The sequence below is a fragment of the Ursus arctos genome, unplaced genomic scaffold (assembly GCF_023065955.2).
Source record: "Ursus arctos isolate Adak ecotype North America unplaced genomic scaffold, UrsArc2.0 scaffold_4, whole genome shotgun sequence".
NCBI classification, from domain to species: Eukaryota; Metazoa; Chordata; class Mammalia; order Carnivora; family Ursidae; genus Ursus; species Ursus arctos.
This window is the reverse complement of record NW_026623056.1, coordinates 68,676,133-68,696,324: the sequence shown is the minus strand read 5'-3', so window position 1 is coordinate 68,696,324 and position 20,192 is coordinate 68,676,133. Positions and strand designations below refer to the sequence as shown.

The window sequence follows — 20,192 nt, the reverse complement described above, 5'->3', positions numbered from 1 at the left end:
ACATTCAACAAGGATATCATTAACTGAAGTTCAAGTTTATATGCACAAGTAAATATCATGTCAAAAAATGACTTTCAGTGTTCTGAACTTAATTCTTTGGGTTCCTGCTTTCACTTTGATTTAGTCTGATTTTAGTCTTTACTATCTTAATACTGCAATACTTTTAAGATCTTAAAATATTTCATATTCAACAAACAATACATTCTGGCTGCTTCCATTAGAAAGTTCCTTATACCACCACATTTTTTCTTGAAATAGTTGGAGTTGTATGTAACAACTTTAACTAGAATCTAGCCCAATCTTCTACCCAACTAATTCAAAATCATTTCATGAGGCAAGTCATTTTCACAACAAACACATCACAGACACAAATCAATTACAATGTAGTTTATTAGCAAATTTCAACTATCCATATTCCACTTGTTCCCTACCTAAGCATTAGTAACCAAGAGATAATTATAATTAATACATTCAATCCTGACATTAAGGAATAATTATATTAAGAAGCACACTTTAAAAATGTTCAATTTCTTAAGAATTTCACCCTGAAATTTATGAGTACTTTGAACAGAGGATTGTAAGATACAAAAAGACAGGCTGTAACTCATATAATTATAAGGTAGTATTCCAAATGTATGAATTCATATTAAATTATGCCTGCTAAAATATAACCATCTTCATATGATTCTAGGAATTTGGCAAAATTTTGTTATGTGAACCTAAGTAATGAATAAATTTAACTATTTATTCATATTAAGCATGATATATAAACTTTTTCTTAAAAATACATCATTTTCCCGTTTGAATTTAGAATCCTAAGCCTATTAATAAAACCCATAGGAACAAATATCTCTTTGCCAAATGTTTAGCTGGAATTCTTACATTTCCTTTTTTCTGACACAATGATTTACATATGTGCTTATTAACTGCACATTTTATATTTAACATTTTTTTGTTAACTGTAAATTATAAAATCTATACGTACCACAAAAAATTTACATTTTGCAACAGTAAATTAAATTAATATGACTTTTTACTTCTACAGAACATAATTTTACATAACATTTTATGGCATATTACATTACACCAAATCTTTGCAATGTTATGTACAATAAAAATATTTATGAAGTATTCACTATTTTAAGAGTATATTAAAATTTAGAAGATCAAGAATAAAAAAGAACATTATCTTAAGAGATATTTGTTTTCATCTGGACAAAAATGAACATCTAAAACAATATAAACATATACATTAAACTTAATAACAGATTAAGAATAATTTTAATCCTTTAACTTTCAAGTTACTTTTACTTATTAATTAATTAGTATATGCAGTTTTAACTTGAAAACACATGATACAAAACTACCGACACTATTTGGTAATAAGCTTCCAGACTTTATTCTATTTGTATACTAACATAAATTCATTTAAACAAAAATATACATATACCTTTAAAAACAAGATCTGGTATATATTATGGTATATATTTATGTGCATATATATAATATACAAATATGATATGGCATATATTCTATTTATAATCTTGTACACATAATAGATCATTTCCTTTAAATATGATATCCAACTCATGTATTTCATGTTTAAAATATTTCTCATCAAAGTTTAAGTAGTCAACCTTTATAATTATTCAAGACAATTATTTCATTCCAACCCATTTTTTGAGACAAAACTAATTTTACAATTTCTCTAAATCCTTCACAAAATAAGCCTAATTACAATGTCTAAAGCTAATGTATAAATTTTTGCTTTTTCATTTAAAATTACTGGCATTAATTGATATTATCCCAACTGAAAAGGACAATGAATTTTAATGTAAGTCTTTCCATCTTATTATAATGTCTTACGAAGTAACATTTCCAAAGTAACACTTAAAGACATTAAAAAGTATTACTAAGAAAAATTATGTGCCTTTGCTAAACAGCATTTTGAGACCTCTCCTACCATATACTAATCTCGGATTACTTAGAAAGAAGTATACTATTGATACCATACCAAGGGAAATTATCTGAGAAAGCTGGTACATTCCAAACAACTTGTTGTTATAGGGAAAAGAACAATGGAGTCACAAGATTTACCTTAGCTGTGTACTTTTGGAAAATCATTTAACCTCTTAAAAGATCAATTTCTTCTTCAATAAAATAGTTACCACTACCTTCATAGGGTTGTTTAGAAGATTATGGTTGTATTTTAAGGATTTTTTTTAAATGAACATTGCTTCGTGATAAAATCAAATTTATTTTTATTTGATCCATAAACGAATCAAAATGTTTCAACCTAAAAAGTTTTCATTATTAAATCAAAAGATGCATTCTATCCCACATCTTAGAATCTTGCCTATTTCTTTTAAAAACAAAACAAAACCTATAAGGGCACCTGGGTAGCTCAGTCGTTAAGGGGCTGCCTTTCAGCTCAGGTCATGATTCCAGGGTCCAGGATGGAGCCGTGCATCTGGCTCCCTGCTCAGTGGGGAGCCTGCTTCTACCTCTCCCTCTGCCTGCTGCTTCCCCTACTTGTGCTCTCTCTCTGTGTCAAATAAATAAAAACTTAAAAAAAAAAAAACCCTATGAACATAGTATTATTATATTATATAGATCAGAAGATGGAGAGAACTATGGCCCATGGGGTAAATCCAGCTGGCAGCCTGTTTTTTAAAACAAGATTTATTGGACCATAGTCACGCTCATTAAATTATGTATTATCTATGACTGCTTTGGCACTACTATACTGGAGTTGAGTAACCGTGACAGAAACCAAATGGCCAACAAAGCCTAAAATATTTATTGGCCCTTTACTAAAAAGTTTGTTGACCCCTGCTATACATGACGACACTGAATTGGACAATGTGTCCAAAAGAGATGAGGAAAGAAAAAACAAATCAAAAAAATATTAAAATATACACCTAAATTAAATGCCTCTTAATGCTACTCCAAAATCCTAAAAATCTAAGCTCCAAATGCAATAGGAACTAGAATATGAAACTTTGGTTACAGAAAGTATAAAAACAATACTAAAGTTTATTAATGGGTTTATTTAGAATAACAAAGTATATCTTTGTGACTCTTGAAATTAATGCCAATTATTTCTATTATAAATAGTACTTATAGCTACTTTATACAAATTATGTTTTTACCTGCTAATGGCTTGCTCCTCATCAGTTATTCCAGTCTCCCTGAATGCCCTGTTTGATTCCGCCAAACTCAAGGCAATTGCTCTCTGAAGATCATCTTTATCATCTCCAGTGAGATCAATCACATCTGAAAAGCAAAACTATCTTTCTCAAAATTAAAAGTCAAACAAAATGAAGGTAATTCTTATCATGGGGATTTTATACCCAACATATCCTCTCAAACCAAAGTCAGCACCAACATAATTCTCCATAACGGCCTCTCTGAAGAGAATGCAAACATATTTTAAATTGGTTATATTTTAAAACTTAATGTTCTTCCCTAGGGAATATGCCTAAAGCATTAAGATCATAAACATTTTTCACTGCACCGGAATCTAAATATTTACTATGAAGCCTCTGATTAAAAGATAAGCAGAAAAACCACTAAAGACAGGTTTTTACCAACAAAAATTGAAATCAACATATTAAACATTTACATTTATGCTTTCTGAAGTTAATCCCAATATACACACATTACAGTTCATGCATACTACTACCTAGACATTATCTAACAAAATATAATAACTGAGATCTCAAAAATTATGCTTCAGAAACTAACTGACCATAAGTACATGAACACAAATGTTTATGTATACATTTTTTAAAGACTGGAAGAATGTACTAAACTGTTAACAGCGGTTAATTTTGAGGAGGAGGGTTATGGGAAGAGGAAGGAAGTATCAGGACCTTTCACTTTCTATTTTAAACACTTCTCTACCATCCGAATTGTTGAATGAACATGCAATCCTCTCCATTTAAAAAAACTTTTCATTTCACAAAAAGAAATATACAAATAAATGATACCATTTTCTTTTGTTAGAAAGAAAATAGTCTTGATGCTGTTAAGTATTCTTTTTACAAAGAACAGAGGCTACAGCTATTACTACGTTCAGAAAAAACTTTTTAATCTAATTTCCCAATATATACTGGTCAATTTCCTTCACTCAAAAGATGGCAATAATACCCCCATTACCATAAAAACAATAATATATTGCTAAGTAGACGATTACAAAACAGTATAATAAGACAGAATGCTATAGCTTTGCGTGGTTAGGCTTATGCTTACAGGTATTTTGGGTACGTTTTATATTCATTTTGTTTATTTGTATTTCAGACATGTTAAAAATTAAATTTTTTCTTTGTAATCTTGCAAAAAAAATTTGCAAGAGGGGAAAGAAACATAAAAAGGGGTAGGGGATGAAAAATAAAATGCCTGCATTTTACCATCTGACTCCAGGGTTATATGTAGTTACTCAAAAAGAATATGCAAGACATAATGTATATTGACAGTTTCAAAAGTCTACTTCTATTGTTATCCACACTTTTTCTCTGAACAGTTGCTTACAAAAGAATATTAAAAATATTAGAAATAACAGCTGGCTATGGAAGGTGTTTTTTATGTCTTTAGAGAGTATAATAAAACCTCCTGAAAATGTAATAAGTAGGGTCCGAAAAAATTCAGTCCAGTAAAATGTAGAACAGAATACAAGAAGGTAACTGGAATGATGGAGCACGCCTCCCTATACCAGCAGGCTGCAGGTGTCCTAAGTCTTGCTTGTTTACAAGACCCAAGTCCACCTAGATCGCAGTTGGGGATGGATGTCACCTGGGTGCAGCCATCCCGTCCAGCTTAAAAACTGATCAAGAAGCTAGGACAGAGAGGCATGAATGCGCCTCAAAAAATGAGAATGATCTTAGTTATTAAATAATGACTAGAAAAGTGAGTCAAGAGAGAATAATGGAAGTAAAAAAAATAATTCCAAAATCACAAAGAAGCAGAAAAACCGGTTTGGGGAATATGATTAATTAGCACTCAGCTTCCATTCCCTCATCCTCCTAGTGTGCTTTCTTCAACTACAGAAGGTAGAAAGATTAAAACAAAAAAAAAACAAATCTATTTTCCCAGTTCACTTACAGTTATGGTTCTGAATAGAATTTAGGTTCCCCCAGCTTGATGCACTAACAGGGGACACAGAAGGCAAAGTGAGGGGGATGTCATTACCCCGCTGCTTTGGGCTATTTTCTCCAGCATGACTGAACAGATACAGGTTGTTCCCCACAGCATTCCAGTGTCCAATTTCCAGAATCGGGAATGTCAAGAGATAGAGAGTAGAAGTGGCAACCAGACTCTGCATTCCAATGTTCAGCCATAGCTCAGTGGCAGTTACCTAATCCTGCCTGCTTGTTCTCGGGGCTGCAGCTCCAGAAGTATGTTCTTGAACTCGGTAGTCCCAGAGGAGCCTCCCGATCCACTACCTTCCTGATAGTGGCAGAGGGAGCAACTTCCCTGGCTGGCCAGTCCTGCAAGAATCTGGGACTCATTTCACAAGACTGAGCTAGGGATCCTTCCTCCAGTCTATCCAGTGATTTTTCTTTTTTTAAGAACCTAATCCCCTGTATTAAATTTCTTCTTTGAAACTATCTGGAGTGTTTACTGTTTCATGTCTGACAAGTAAAAGAAACTGGCTAGAGCAGAAACTCATTTAGAAATAGCAACAACTTATAATTAGAGCTTTTCATAATTTAATTGTAACTCAAGCAACATAAAAGCAAAAAACAAGGCAAGGTGTTTTTAACCCTATTTCATAAAAAACTGAAGTTGTGACAAATGAAGTATACCGTCATTAAGAATAATCGTGGACAGGCTTTAAATTTAAGTCTTCTAACTATTAAATCTTTCCTCTACACTAGCAGATCTCCAAGAGTGGTCAATGGAGTCTTGGGGATTCCCCTAAGACCCTAAGAGAGAAGGGAGCTCCATAAGTAAAAAATATTCTCATAAAAATACTAAGATGTTATTTGCCTTTTCTCCCATATCATACTTGCACTGATGATGCAAAACAATGGCATCTTTGCACAAATCGAGGCAGTAGCACCAAGTTGTTTGGGCAATTCACTGTACTAAAGCTATGCATACTCACTACTAAAAAAAAAGCCAATTTCTCTTAGATCTTTGATAAAAAAGGAAAATTTTATTTTATTAAATTTCAAACACTCGTTTACATGTTCTTTTAATTCTACATGACAAAACAGGAAGTGTGCATGGTACTTCTGCTGCATCCAAAGTAAGCTTGCGCTCAAGAGAAAACACTAGTGCAATGCTTGAGTTGCAAGCATTTTTTTTTTCATGGAACACTATTTTTACTTGAAAAAAACAACAAACTACAAACTATGATTACTCAAGCTTCAGAATTTGGCAGATATTTTCTCAAGAATAAACAAAGTGAGCCTGTCACCTGCGGGAGAACAAATAATGGTATGTGTTGCCAATGAATAATGTGGACTTTTCAAGCAAAAATGGTAACTTTGGAAAACTTGTTTCTACCACTATGCACACATCTTCCCGACATCTAAAAGCTTTTCTGGAGAAATCAAGTGATATTAATAATTTTGATTTGTTTTATAATGTAGACATTCTTCCAACACTTAGAATGAAATCTTTTCCATGGTATGATAAAAGCAAGCATAGTTAAATCCATTCAAAGAGCAAGGTAAGTTTCTAATATTTGGTCTTTGACCCATTTCCTGACACAGAGTTCCTAAATCATTTAGAATTTCCTGGGTGACAGGAGCATCTTTTGCTCTAATGAGATGACTCCTGGTGGACTCTTGTATAGCTTCAGGATGAATGCTGGTCACCAGAAAAGCCAAACCATGATGAGAAGCTTGGAACTTTGAGAGGAACTTTTTTTCTCCAGGGAGGGAGAAGGCCTAGAGATTAAGCTAATAATCAATCATGCCTACCTGATGAACCCTCCATAAAAGTCCCTAGAGTACAGGATTCAGAGAGCTTCTGAGTTGGTGAACATATTCACATGCTGGGAGGCTGGCACACCCAACCTCCATGAGACAGAAGCTCCAGTGCTTGGGACCCTTCCAGACCTTGCCCTACGTACCTCTTTATCTGGCTGTTCATCTGTATCCTTTATCATATTCTTCTTATACAACAAACCAGTCCATGTAAGTGTTTTTCTGAGTTCCAAGAGCCATTAGCGGAAATTATCAAACTCGAGGAGGAGGCTGTGGGAACCCCCAATTTGTAGCCAAGTCAGACGGAAGAGTGGGTAACCTGGGGACCCACTACTTGTGCCTGCCATCTAAAGTGGGGGCAGTCTTGTGGGACTGAGAGCCCTTAGCTTATAGAATCTGAAGCTAATGTCAGAGAGTGTCAGAATTGAATAGAATTGTAGGACACCCAGCTCGTGGAGAATCAGTCAGGCGTGGGAAAATTCACACATCTGGTGTCAGAAGTATTTTGAGTGTAAGCAAAGGAAGAAACAAGCAATAGTATTCTTTAATGCTAGAATGATAGGTTAATCAGAGATTATTGGTCCTTAACCGAAAAGCTGGGGCTTTTTCCTTTAAGCAATGGAGGTTTATTTATTATTTTTAATTTCATTATAATTGCAATAACTTTCTCCATGATGTTCCCATTACTCCATAAAGCTTCTTCTTTCCATAGGATATTTAAAAACAATACAGCAATCCTCAAAGACTATTATAACCTACTCATATACCAAATACATATGATTTTAAGACCACATATTAACAAATTAAGTGTTATTTCAATAGAATGGTTAAACATGAGTTTCTTCTTTTTCTGGAGTTAGAACAATTTCTCCTAAAACATGAAATATGTAATGAATATTTGTTTCACAATGAAGACTAGCCTTCTATGACTTTCTTATATGCTTACACTCGAAAAGGAACAGTGAATGCACTTGGCTATAAATTATTTCTAACTGAAACAATTTCTAATTTCAATTATAAAAATTTAGTCTTTTTAAAATTCCATCCAAATACCAGAGTACCATGAATATTTTTATACCTGTATCAAGGGAGGACCTCAGTGAAACACCAAACTTTCTTTCAAACAACCCTCCCTCTAGTACTAGTATGAACACAATTCAAGGGCACAAATGTGTTAGTGTTAGCTGAGTAACACTATACAAAGTCTCATGTTACAAAAGCCTCCATCATTTTCAAGTCTGCCCAAGTTAAAACATTCTTTTCTGTAAAGTTAGAAATATATATACCAAAACAGAACATTCACCCTAATAAATCTTTCACTCTCCAAAGAATGACCATTTGAGTAAAACTTAAATACCAACTATGAAACATTTCTCTGCTTACTCTAAAATATAGGCAGTCATGAACTTGACAATGAATTAGACTTCAAATGTATGCATTATTTATAACTCATAATTAATTTTTCCATAAGAACAGTATGTTAAATGACATGAGGCTTCCAAGTTAGTTTACAAAAGTCAGTTTAGCCCATAATATAGTTGAAACTACAACACATGTAAAGATTTTGATTTTAGGAGAAAAAAAAAGGTCTTCCACTGTTTTCCTTAATTACATAGGGTTAAACCTAAGGGAAATCCTTTTTTTCCCCCCAATAAGTCAAGTTTATATTTACTACCAGCAAAGATTTCTAGGCAGGGGAATGATATGAGTAGAAAGAACTGTTTGGGGAGTTAGCAGTTAAAGTACTGAATAAGAGTCTGACAAGAATTGTAATAATATATACCAGGCAAGAGCAACTGAAGGGAAAGTATGCAAAAACTGACAGAAATGCAAACTAAATGATTATTTTGGGAGAATAGGTAGAGCTTGTTTAAAAAAAAGAAAAAAAAAATCGCTGGGCCATGAGAAGAATGAGGATGCCCTTAGGAGAGAGAGGCAAAATGAATGAAGAGATGGTCTGCAGATCAGAAACAAGAAAACTACCATTCTCACCCTCACTCACTCTGCTTCACCATGGCTGTATCCACACCACTCATCTCTTGAGCCAAACATATCCTGTATAGCCTGGGACGCACCTGCCTCGGACACCCACAAGGTTTACTCCCTAACTTCACTCAGGTATCCATATACATGTAAACTGGTCCAAGAGATATTCCCCGATCGACTCTCTTAGTATGTCTCCTGCCTGACGTTCAACCACATCCCTGCCACCCTCTTGTCCCTTTACCCGCCTCTACTGTTTTTCATGAACTTACTACTACCTGACATTATTTATTTATTGTTTATTGTCTTTCCCCTATGTAAACTGAGACTCTGTTTTCTAATGGCCTAAAAAACTACCTGATACAGATGAGGCAATCAGTAAATATTTGTTAAACAAATAAAGGCTAAATCTAGACAATGGAATAGAGATAAAAATGAGTGAATCATCTTCACAGTGGCACTAATTATAAGACTTAAGAACATATGCTTTTCCACCTAAAATTTTTTCTAGTAAGTTAAAGGACAAACAACGTGATAAAGTATCATGAGAGAAGAACAGTACTTAAAAGCAAGAAGACATACACGATGTAAACTGTGTTTCCACTCCACTCTCCCATTCTCCTCTGCTCCCAGTCAGCTCTAAAGATGTTCCCACTTTTCCAATCTTCTCACTGCTGAACTCAGATTCTCTCAAACAGCGAGGTCCAAAAGAACCTTCTGTGATGATGGAAATACACTATTAGTCTGCACTGTCCAACATGGTAGCCGCCAGCCACATGAGACTCCTACTGAGCACTGAAAGTGTGTCTAGTGCAACAGAAGAACTAAATCTTAGCATTGGTTTTAATTTATATTCAAATTTAAGTTGCCATGTGACTATAGGCAACTATATTGAACAGCTCAGCTCTAAATGGTCTTGTTCTGTTTCTAATAATAGCTGCTGAGGGAAGTCTGGGTGGCTCAGTCAATTAAGTGCTGGGTGGCTCAGTCAATTAAGTGTCTGCCTTCGGCCCAGGTCATGATCTCAGGCCTCTAGGATTGAGTTCCACATCCAGCTTCTTACTCAGCGGGGAGCCTGCTTCTCCCTCTGCCTGCTACTCCCCCTGCTTTACTCTCTCTCTCTGACAAATAAATAAATAAAATCTTTAAAAAAATAAATTAATAATAGCTGCTGAAATTATAATGACAGCATTGGTAAGAAAAGTGAATAGTAAAGGAGCTGTTCCTGAGTTTTGTCATCAACTTTATGGTTTTCCAACTTGGATTGTGAAAAAAAATTAAAGTTAATGTTCAGTATTAGTCAACAAAAGCTATAGCCCATGGCTATCATTCTGCCATCAAATTTAAGAAAATTCATAAAGTCACTTTGCAGTACATGTCTAACAGAATGCTTAGAATAAAATAGAAACCTAACCTACTTGCATCCAACCAGTTACAAGTAACTTTCATACCACTGTAGCATCTCATTTGTAAGCTTAACCTTGACTTTTGGGGAATCATCAAAACAGTTTTATGCATTAGAAATCTCTGTGGAGGGGCGCCTGGGTGGCACAGCGGTTAAGCATCTGCCTTCGGCTCAGGGCGTGATCCCGGCGTTATGGGATCGAGCCCCACATCAGGCTCTTCTGCTGTGAGCCTGCTTCTTCCTCTCCCACTCCCCCTGCTTGTGTTCCCTCTCTCACTGGCTGTCTCTATCTCTGTCAAATAAATAAATAAAATCTTTAAAAAAAAAAAAGAAAGAAATCTCTGTGGAAAGGGGCGCCTGGGTGGTTCAGTGGTTGAGCGTCTGCCTTCGGCTCAGGGCGTGATCCCAGCGTTCTGGGATCCAGCCCCACATCAGGCTCCTCCGCTGGAAGCCTGCTTCTTCCTCTCCCACTCCCCCTGCTTGTGTTCCCTCTCTCGCTGGCTGTCTCTATTTCTGTCAAATGAATAAATAAAATCTAAAAAAAAAAAAAAAAAGAAATCTCTGTGGAAAAAGAGATTTAACTTTCTTCGCATTGATTTTTTTTTCTATCCATCATTACTCGTTTAACATTATTTGAAGAATGGGAAAAATATAAGCGTTCAATTAATAAAATCCTAAACTGCTTAACATAAGCAATTACCCTTAGAGACGAATGCACTAGACTTGGATCTATTTATCATTTGAGCTTTAAATCACTGTTAGGCTGGCCAAGCAATATAACCAAAACCAGAGTTCTAAGACAGAGCCTCTCACTTTCTATGCAATCCTTACCTAATAATTCAATTCCTTTTTGGGGGAAAAAAATACACTGATTCTAAATTTGTGAAGGGTCAACCACTTAACGGTCATTCTGATGTGTTATACCAATTTCTCTAAAACGTAAGCTAATATGTGGAATTACTTTCTGTGTTAAAATTACCTACCCAAATCCCTCTCATCTTTTGATCCACACTTTGATTGCTCAATTGTAGTACATCTTGTTCTGGTGGGCATGTACTGTTTTTTTCCTGTTTTAAAAAAGTTCAAAAGAATTTAATGGTCATGAAAGAAAGAATATTACTATTTGATTTCAAATTGGGCAAAAGCCTTCCATGGTCATGTCTATGACCGAGTTGGCCATGACACAAAAACTTAGCAGAATCTATTAAGCATATACCTATGGTACCTCAACATCTTGCATTGTATCCTAGTCCGCTCTGCATTAGTATTTTTTTACTGCAAAACTCCAACACAATTTTATTTCCAATTTAAGCTGGAGGTGGGAAGCATTCATTTGACAATCCACAATATCCAATTCTGGACAAGAGATCTAAGTAGTGAAAACAGATGCCTAAAATTTTTACTATTATTACAAATGATTTGGGCCTTTCCTCAGAATTCAGTAGAGTACGGAAAATTACAAATGCCATAACAAGACACCAAGTACATCACTACTTAATTCCTTCTTATGCAGAGTATAAGCTTTCCTTGAAATGTTTTCTTTTTCTCTCAAAAATGAAAGGTAGAAAGAATAATCACAGTCCTACTATTGAAAATGTAATTATATTTTCAATATTAAATGAAGCTTCACAAATACGTGTTAAATCTTTATAAAGTGAGGGGCGCCTGAGTGGCTCAGTCGTTAAGTGTCTGCCTTCGGCTGAGGGCATGATCCCAGGGTCTTTGGATCGAGCCGCGCATCAGGCTCCCTGCTCCTCTGGGAGCCTGCTTCTTCCTCTCCCACTTCCCCTGATTGTGTTCCCCTCTTGCTGACTCTCTCTCTCTCTGTCAAATAAATAAATAAAATCTTTAAAAAAAAAAAAAAGAAACTTTATAAAGTGATATAATTTTATCTTCTGACATATCTAGTTATGTATAACAGAAAATTTCCCCACAAGCCCCAAATGAGACTTCTATAGGATATTACTTTAAAAGCTAACCTTTTCTAGTCATTAAAAAAAAGATGTATTTTATTCCTTCTAAGGGGCTTACATCAACAAGGAATCTTATGTATTTAGCATTAGAGACTTTTATTTCAAAATATAGATGTTTTTTGTCAGCACCATAACCAACAGATGGCACACTTAAAGTTAGTACAGCTTTATGTTTTAGCCCTGGTTTTAAGAGACTTAATACTTAAAAAAGAAAAGGAATAAAAAAAAATTTTTTAATTAAAAACATGCCATATTTGAAAAAATTAAGTTAAACTATGGTCAACTTTCAAATAACAATGTATTTCATATAAAATTGAGCAAATGCTCAAAAAGGATTTTTATATCTAGAACAATCCCTTGAGAACTTCCTCACACTCTGATTGCTCCAATACACCACACTCCTGTAGCACTTACATAGTTTTCTCAATAGAGGTCTGTGTTTGAATATATATTGGTAATTATCTCCTATCTCTCCTCCTCACATGTTTTACCACTCCTTCCAAGAATTAAAAATGCACAAAGACCTCATTTCTTCTTAGCACTAACAGCACAGTAATTTAAAGTATCTGCTGAGTGCATGACATCTCCTTACTTTCTCACTGCTACACCACATACCACTACAGTGACACTGCCAGATTTAAATGCTGATTTATTTCCTAAAGGCAACTGTACTTAGAACTTCATGAACTATGGTACAAATCTGTTAAATGGAAAAGAATGTTACCCCATCAGGTATTTTTTTCTCAGTTTGATACTATTATAATACAATAACAATACTGTTATTATACAATTGTATAATACGATACATTATATTTTTACAAGGGTTTTTCTCAATAATCTGCAAACAACTTTATGGACACACCATCCAACTTATTGAATTACTAAGTATAAATTAGCACCTTGGTGAGAAGGATAGCACATTTTATTGATAAAGAAACCACAACAGCACACAATTTGCTCAATATGATAATCAGTTGTAATGAAACCAGAAACTCCATTTCTCTACCATCTCTTTAAAGTGAAATAAAACTACTTGATGAGGGGCACCTGGGTGGCTCAGCGGGTTGAGCGACCGACCCTTGGTTTCAGCTCAGGTCGTGATCTTGTGATCTCGTGAGATTGGGCCCCACATTAGGCTCCGCGCTCAATGTGGAGTCTCTCCCTCTCCCTCTGCCAACCCCCTCGCATATGTACGGGCACACAGTCTCTCTCTCTCTCTCAAATATATATCTTATAAAAAATTATTTAATGAATATTTTTCAAGAGTTATACACACAAAGACACACACACAATTTTTAATTATCATTCATATGGGACACACACCTTCTGATATTAGGTTTGCCTTCTCCCTAAGAGCATCTATTCAAATCTCTTTTGTCATAACATTTTCACTATTCTTTGTCAAAAGTCTTGAAGAGGTGTTAACATCTGGCTTAAACAATACTTTCTGACTTTACAGAGCAAATCAGACATCTTTTATTTAGGAAAGTCTTATAAATCCTAATTCCCCCACCTACCTATATATACTACCTCATGTCACAAAGTCTACCATCTATATTAAGAATTCACAGCTATCAGTCTAAAAGTTTGTCATCCTTTCCACTAGAACAGTGAACCATGTTTAGTCAATTTCCTGTTTCCTTCACTTCAACCAGTTGCCTTCAGTCAATAACTTTTTTTCCTTTCTCTACCTAATTTCATTTTCCCCCAAGTCTCAGAACCTTGAAAGACAGATGTTATTCTCACACACTAATTCTTCCACTATTTATACTACTTCTCTTTTTTCTAACTTCTTGCAACAAGCTTCTCAACTTCATTCCTTTTCGTTGGTTCTGAAACAGCTTTTTACACAAATTATCAAAAATAATTCAATGAACACTTTTCGAGAAACTATGCAAACTATTCTAGCATGATGATAAGCACATCAATGGCCTTTCGCTCTGTTAAGCTTTCTGTTTGGTAAGAAAGAAAGGCACAAGCAAATAATTTCAAAAAAAGACAGTACTTATTAAGACCCAAGTATGCTCTGGGTGCTAGAGAAACACTTGCTCTAACATAGAAGCCAGGAGAAAAATTCTAAAGCCAGAAGCTCCTGACCTAACTCTTACAATACCAGAGGTAATTAACGTGGGGGTAAAGGCTAGAGGGGATTCCAGACAGAAGGAGCAGCAAGTGTAAAGACCAAAGAAATTAAATAGCACTGGATGGGAAAGAACTCCAAGCCATCCTGAATTATCGCAGTTTTATAAAGTAAGAAGAGAAAAACAGTAGAAAATGAAGTTAGAGATGTAGACAGGGTCCAAACCACAGTTTGTCTTGAACGTAGACATAAACAATTAGGTCTGTCTCACATACATAAAATTTCTTCTATCACCTATAACCCATGTGAGGTAGGACTATTTCAGCTTTTGGCACATAAGATCATTTGTGAACAAAAATATTAAGATTAACCTGAAAATTTAAAATTAAAATATTTTATCAACAAACATTAAAATAATCTTTACTGACAACAGTTATAAACAACCATGTAAATGTGTTCTTCCTAGTTGTTTCCGAACTCTGAGAAAGTCTATCAACAAAATCAGAGGGGTGCCTGGCTGACTCAGTCAGTAGAGCAGGCAACTCCTGATCTGGGGGTTGTGAGTTCAAACCCCATCCTGGGTGTAGAGATCACTTAAATATAAAATCTTAAAAAAAAAAAAAAAAAAAAAACGGAAATTCTCTTCAAACAAGTTGGTAATCAAACTTCTTAAATACAGAATGCATAAAAATAAATACCTTTAATTTTATAAAATAAATACATTTTATATAGTGTAGTTATTACATCATAATGAGATACAGAAGTAACTAAACATATTTTGAAAAATTCAGCACTATATGTAAGCATGAACCATTCACATTATAAAGAAAAACTAGAATCCCACATAAAACTTTCCACATATATGTGTATATGTCTGTGTGTGTGTGTGTTTACTTTGTTACATGGTAACGCACTTTTATCTAAAATCTTCATTTTGGGGAGGGGCGAGGGTTAAGGGAAGGGAAATTCTGTTAAGTGGTAAACTTAATTAGAAACAATAGCTTACCTTCAAAAATACTACTAAGGCCTCTACCAACACTTAAAACCCATAAAACAAATGTTTGTGCCCATTTAAAATCCTGGAAATGTTTGTTGCTTTCATGAGTAACACCTATAGCTGTTCTGTATCTCAAAACAATGAATACTAAGTGAAATGCTCTATGAAAGGACACATAAATACAATCTTTTACGCTTGAATTGGAGAAAACAATAATGCAGCTAATAAAAACATATACTCTTTTCAACTACACTAAAAAGAACCAAGGTTAAAGTAAAGTGGTTCTCTGTCCTTCACCTCTGCTTAAACAAAATATATTCCCAAGGAAAGTTTTTGATTACATTCTTATTAAATATTAAGAAAGAAAAGTAAACTTACTTGTGTCCGCTTGGCTTCCCACACTGATGTATCTATCATTGCCAGGAAGTGCTGTTTGGTAGTAAGTTGTCTCCTCCTGCTGAGGGGTCTTGGCATTCTTTGCAGTAAGGAAAGCCACAGCTAATTCCAAGTTTCCATTACTATCCTTCAAATATCAAGAATGGAACATCAAACATTTTGGAATAACTCCACACATTCTCACATGAATTATTTAATTTTCTCCATAACAACAAATACTTAATAGCAAAAATCACTTTTAGATTTGAAATCATTCTATGTGATGTTAATTTTATAAACTGATCATAAACAAAGTATAATCTATCAGTAGTAATTCCTTTTTCTATTAAGACTACTAATATAAGAATCAATTCTATAATTTCTTAGTTTCCCATTACTTTCATTTCTCCTTAAAGTCAATCACAAAACTTATGCTTCTGAACAAATAAACTAAAAAATGTTTTTTGGAACTTGCCATACAAAAGGATGAGAATGAATATCTGAAACAGTACTTCTGCAAAGAACTATAAACTTCAGTATGGTTGCTGAATGCATACCTAGAGGCAAACTTAAGCAAATGTCAGACTTGTAGGCAGAAAACAGCAAAACATTCTGAAGCTTGATAGTATGGAGAGACACACAGAACTAGACAGAAATACTCAATCCTGTCAAGGTGACAATCCTACCCAAATTAAGTATATAAATTTAACATAGTTCTCATCAAAAGCATATCTGGACAAAATTATTCTGAAGTTAATTTAGAAGAAAGCAGGTATTAGAAAACCAAGAGTTTTTATAACAGCAAAATAATGAGAAGACACATGACCAGTTCTATTTCTTTATTCTCTGTAGAGTTAATAATAAATATAACAGTAGCTCCAGGACAGCTAATTGAAACGATATTAGGAAACGAGATATTAATAATGAAGTGATCTTTGTAACAGAAGGCCAGAACACCTAAGACTATGCAGGCCTTATGAACCTTAGCATACACAGAGACTGGAATAGGAAGCCAGTGGAGGGTTTTGGACAGAAATGACATGGTATGACTTACATTTTAAAAGGATCGCTCTGGCTGTGTGTTGAGAATAGACAATAGGCGAGAAAGGGCTAACGCAGAGAGTCCAACATTATTTGTTATCACATTAAATGTGAAAGGTGGCACAAGGAGGAAGATCAGGATGATTCCAAGATTTGAAACCTGAGCAACTGGAAGAATGAGGTCCCCAACCCACCCCAATTCCAATTCTAGTTACCCAGGGAAGAGAGGAAAAAAAAAGTAAGAGTGCAGTTGGAAAAGCACCACTGCTTTAAACTTTGTATCACAACCATTATAAGACTCTTAATGACTCACCAGAAATATAGATATAATACAATCTATAGCTAGATAAGTAAAATAGCGGTAAAGTAACATACAATAACAATGGCTACATTTATCGAACACTTACTACATGCCAAGAAATGTGCTAAGTGCTTTTTATATACTATCTTATATAATAATAATAAATTGGATGCAACAGAGATTTATACAACTTGAAGATCACTTACTTTGGAGGGCTAAAAATAGATTCTTAAACTAAAAGTACTGAAATCAATGACATCGTGTTTCCCAAAAGTAGATTCTTCGTCAGTATATTACTGAGGAAGTCAACTCATTATTAAACATCTTACAAATTTATACTGGGTGATGGTTAAGGTTTAAGTACACTGACCACTCCCCCCCCCCTCCACCAACTACTGGTAACTGAGAGCAAAGTTAAAAAAAAAAAAAAAAAAAAAAACTATAGCACACAACTTACCTCAAAGAAAATGTGGACAATAGTTCATTTGATTAACTCTTTATGTTCATTTAATTGAACATATTTTACATGTTTCCCAAGTTAAAAAAAGGGAATTCCCCAAACTTGCCCTGACAAGAGATGGGTATAGCCTCACACTCAGAAATGGAGAATGGTAAAGGCACTTTCTGAAAACAGACATGGAGTGACTGAGTCATATTTATCAGAATAAAGAAAGGGCTGGCAATCATCTAAATGTCATAATCATAAAAACTGAGGTCTGACATTTTTGCTTCCTCTCCAAATACAGTTGCTTCATAAACCCTGCATTAATGCTCTAAACAGTACTGTCTCATCATTTTCCTGATAGGACAAAAAGATGAAGCAAAGCTTGTAGTAAAAGTGGAAATTCAGTGTGGCACCCAGGCTCAGGCTGCTTGGTTTCTATTCCAGCTCTTCCAGCACCTACCTCAACAGACTTAACAGGAGGATGTTAGCCCCATAAAATACTTTGAACAGCACCAGTACTATAGGAGCTTAATAACCGCTAGTTATTATTATCCTGATTACAATAATCTAAAAGATAAGATTATTTCTAGAAACAAATGAAGGACTTTTGGCTCAGAATCAAAAACTACGGGGCGCCTGGGTGGCACAGCGGTTAAGCGTCTGCCTTCAGCTCAGGGCATGATCCCGGCGTTCTGGGATCAAGCCCCACATCAGGCTCTTCCTCTATGAGCCTGCTTCTTCCTCTCCCACTCCCCGTGCTTGTGTTCCCTCTCTCGCTGGCTGTCTCTCTCTGTCGAATAAGTAAATAAATAAATCTTTAAAAAAAAAAAAAAAAAGAATCAAAAACTACATAATTAAACTCATCTCATAGAGCAAGTTCCAAAGGACTGAAGTTGTATGTATGCCTTAAAACAGCAAAAATACTATATTGCTGTTAGTCCTCAGGAGCAATATAGAAATAACCTTAAAATGCAGTTCCAGTTCGTTTTTTTTTTTTTTAAGATTTATTTATATCTTATTTATAAGAGAGAGAGCAAAGGCGGTATGGGGGAGAGGGAGAGAGAGAATCTCAAGCAGACTCCCCACTGAGCAATGAGCCCAAGGCAGGGCTGGGTCTTACTACCCTGAGATCACAACCTGAGCTGAAATCAAGAATCAGAGGTTTAACTGACTGAGCCACCCAGGTGCCCCTGCAGTCGTAGTTCTTAAACATCTTTTATTCACTTGATCTTTTTCAAGAGGGCATATCCATGTGATTTGACTCATCTTGGGTTTCTTCATGTGGAAATGAGGGACCATCAGAAGATGCAACCAAAAGGAGGCATTTTATTTACTGCATATACTAACATTCAACTTGCTGTTGAATGTTCTTAAGGTGCAATCAGTTCAATGTTAGCCAAGTTTTATTTCTCCTTGGAAGGAAAAAATGTAAGCTTCTTACCCTCTATTTTCTCTCTCCTCCTCTCCCTCCCCGTATTTCTCTACCCCACCCCACTCTCTACCCCCATTTAAACTCTAACATCATAGCTCTTGAGTAAAATCAGCCACTGCATTTGGATTCCTATCCCTCCATTTTGCATGAAAAGTGTTCCACATGGAGAAAGATTATCTGTCACTCCAAGGTTATCTCGGAACATTAGGCTGCTAAAAACAAACATGCTCAAAATTACAGCCTAAGTAAGTCTCTTACATTATAAAAGTTCTTTCCTCTATCTCTATTACTACACCAGAAAATGTAACTAAAAACCTTTCAAATATACCGTAGGCAGTGGGGATGAGAGTGCAACTTCAACTGCATGCCGCGAAACAGAGGCCATACCTGTAAGGCTTGCTGGAGTATCTGGGCATCGTTAATCCCAGTGATTTCTCTCAACTGATTCAAAAACGTCTGCTGGTGCTAGAGGAGAAAAACCGAAACCATTACACTTTTAAAATCTGAAGATATACAAGAATAAGAAAATAAATGAACTTTGGGTTAAAAAAAAAACAGAAAACACAAAATAAACTAGTATAGAGAAGAAAAAATATAGAACTTGACGAAAGACTCAACAAATTTCACTATTTCAGGAAAAATAAACCATGCAGTGGGGAGCCCTTACTTCATTCTCCTGTTTCCAAAAAGGAACTTCTACATTACTTCCCAAGAAGTCTTACTGAATTCATGGCTTCTGGCCCCTTCCTCACTGACTAATTTATTCCTCCCAACAAGAAAAGGAGTGATATGCACAATGATTAAGCCTAAGAAGAATTAAGGAAACCAGTTTTATCCATGGGCTACTTTCAATAGGGGCTGAGGCCCCCAAATGACATCCTGGCTGCTCTAGCATCTCCCTGTGCCCCCTTGGGTCAGCCAACACCTGGTCACCTAGGATGTCTGAAAAAGACACGCCAAAGGACAGGCCATGCACGAGGGATGCATTTTACATCACGGGGATCCTAAAATCTATTTGAGGAAAAAGATCATCTCACTCTCTAATCTGTCATAAGAGATACTACACAGAATTAATCACTTGCCCCTATTTGCTTCAGATCTGTTGGTCTTTATGACCTATTATACTCTGTTGGAGAGAAAAAGAGAAAAGGGGATGGGATTCCACTATCAAACGCTGCCCTGAACATGCCTAATTAACAACCGTGTTCCTTCCTCCATCTCC

The 20,192-nt window shown here is 35.3% G+C and overlaps 1 protein-coding gene across 5 annotated transcripts in view; it reads right to left on the bottom strand.

Annotated features, from left to right (window-relative positions):
• Nucleotides 1–20,192, bottom strand: part of USP25 (ubiquitin specific peptidase 25) — a 134,143-nt gene that overhangs the window by 92,284 nt on the left and 21,667 nt on the right. For 3 of the 5 annotated variants that reach the window (XM_026484522.4, XM_044380307.3, XM_026484715.4), the window contains exons 2-4: nucleotides 19,358–19,435; nucleotides 15,755–15,899; nucleotides 3,153–3,276 (exon numbers count right to left, since the gene is read on the bottom strand). In XM_026484522.4, the coding sequence (XP_026340307.1) occupies nucleotides 3,153–3,276; nucleotides 15,755–15,899; nucleotides 19,358–19,435 (347 nt within the window). Of the gene's footprint in view, nucleotides 1–3,152; nucleotides 3,277–15,754; nucleotides 15,900–19,357; nucleotides 19,436–20,192 lie in introns of those variants that run through there. The other 2 variants (XM_044380324.3, XM_048214992.2) reach the window with 2 other exon arrangements.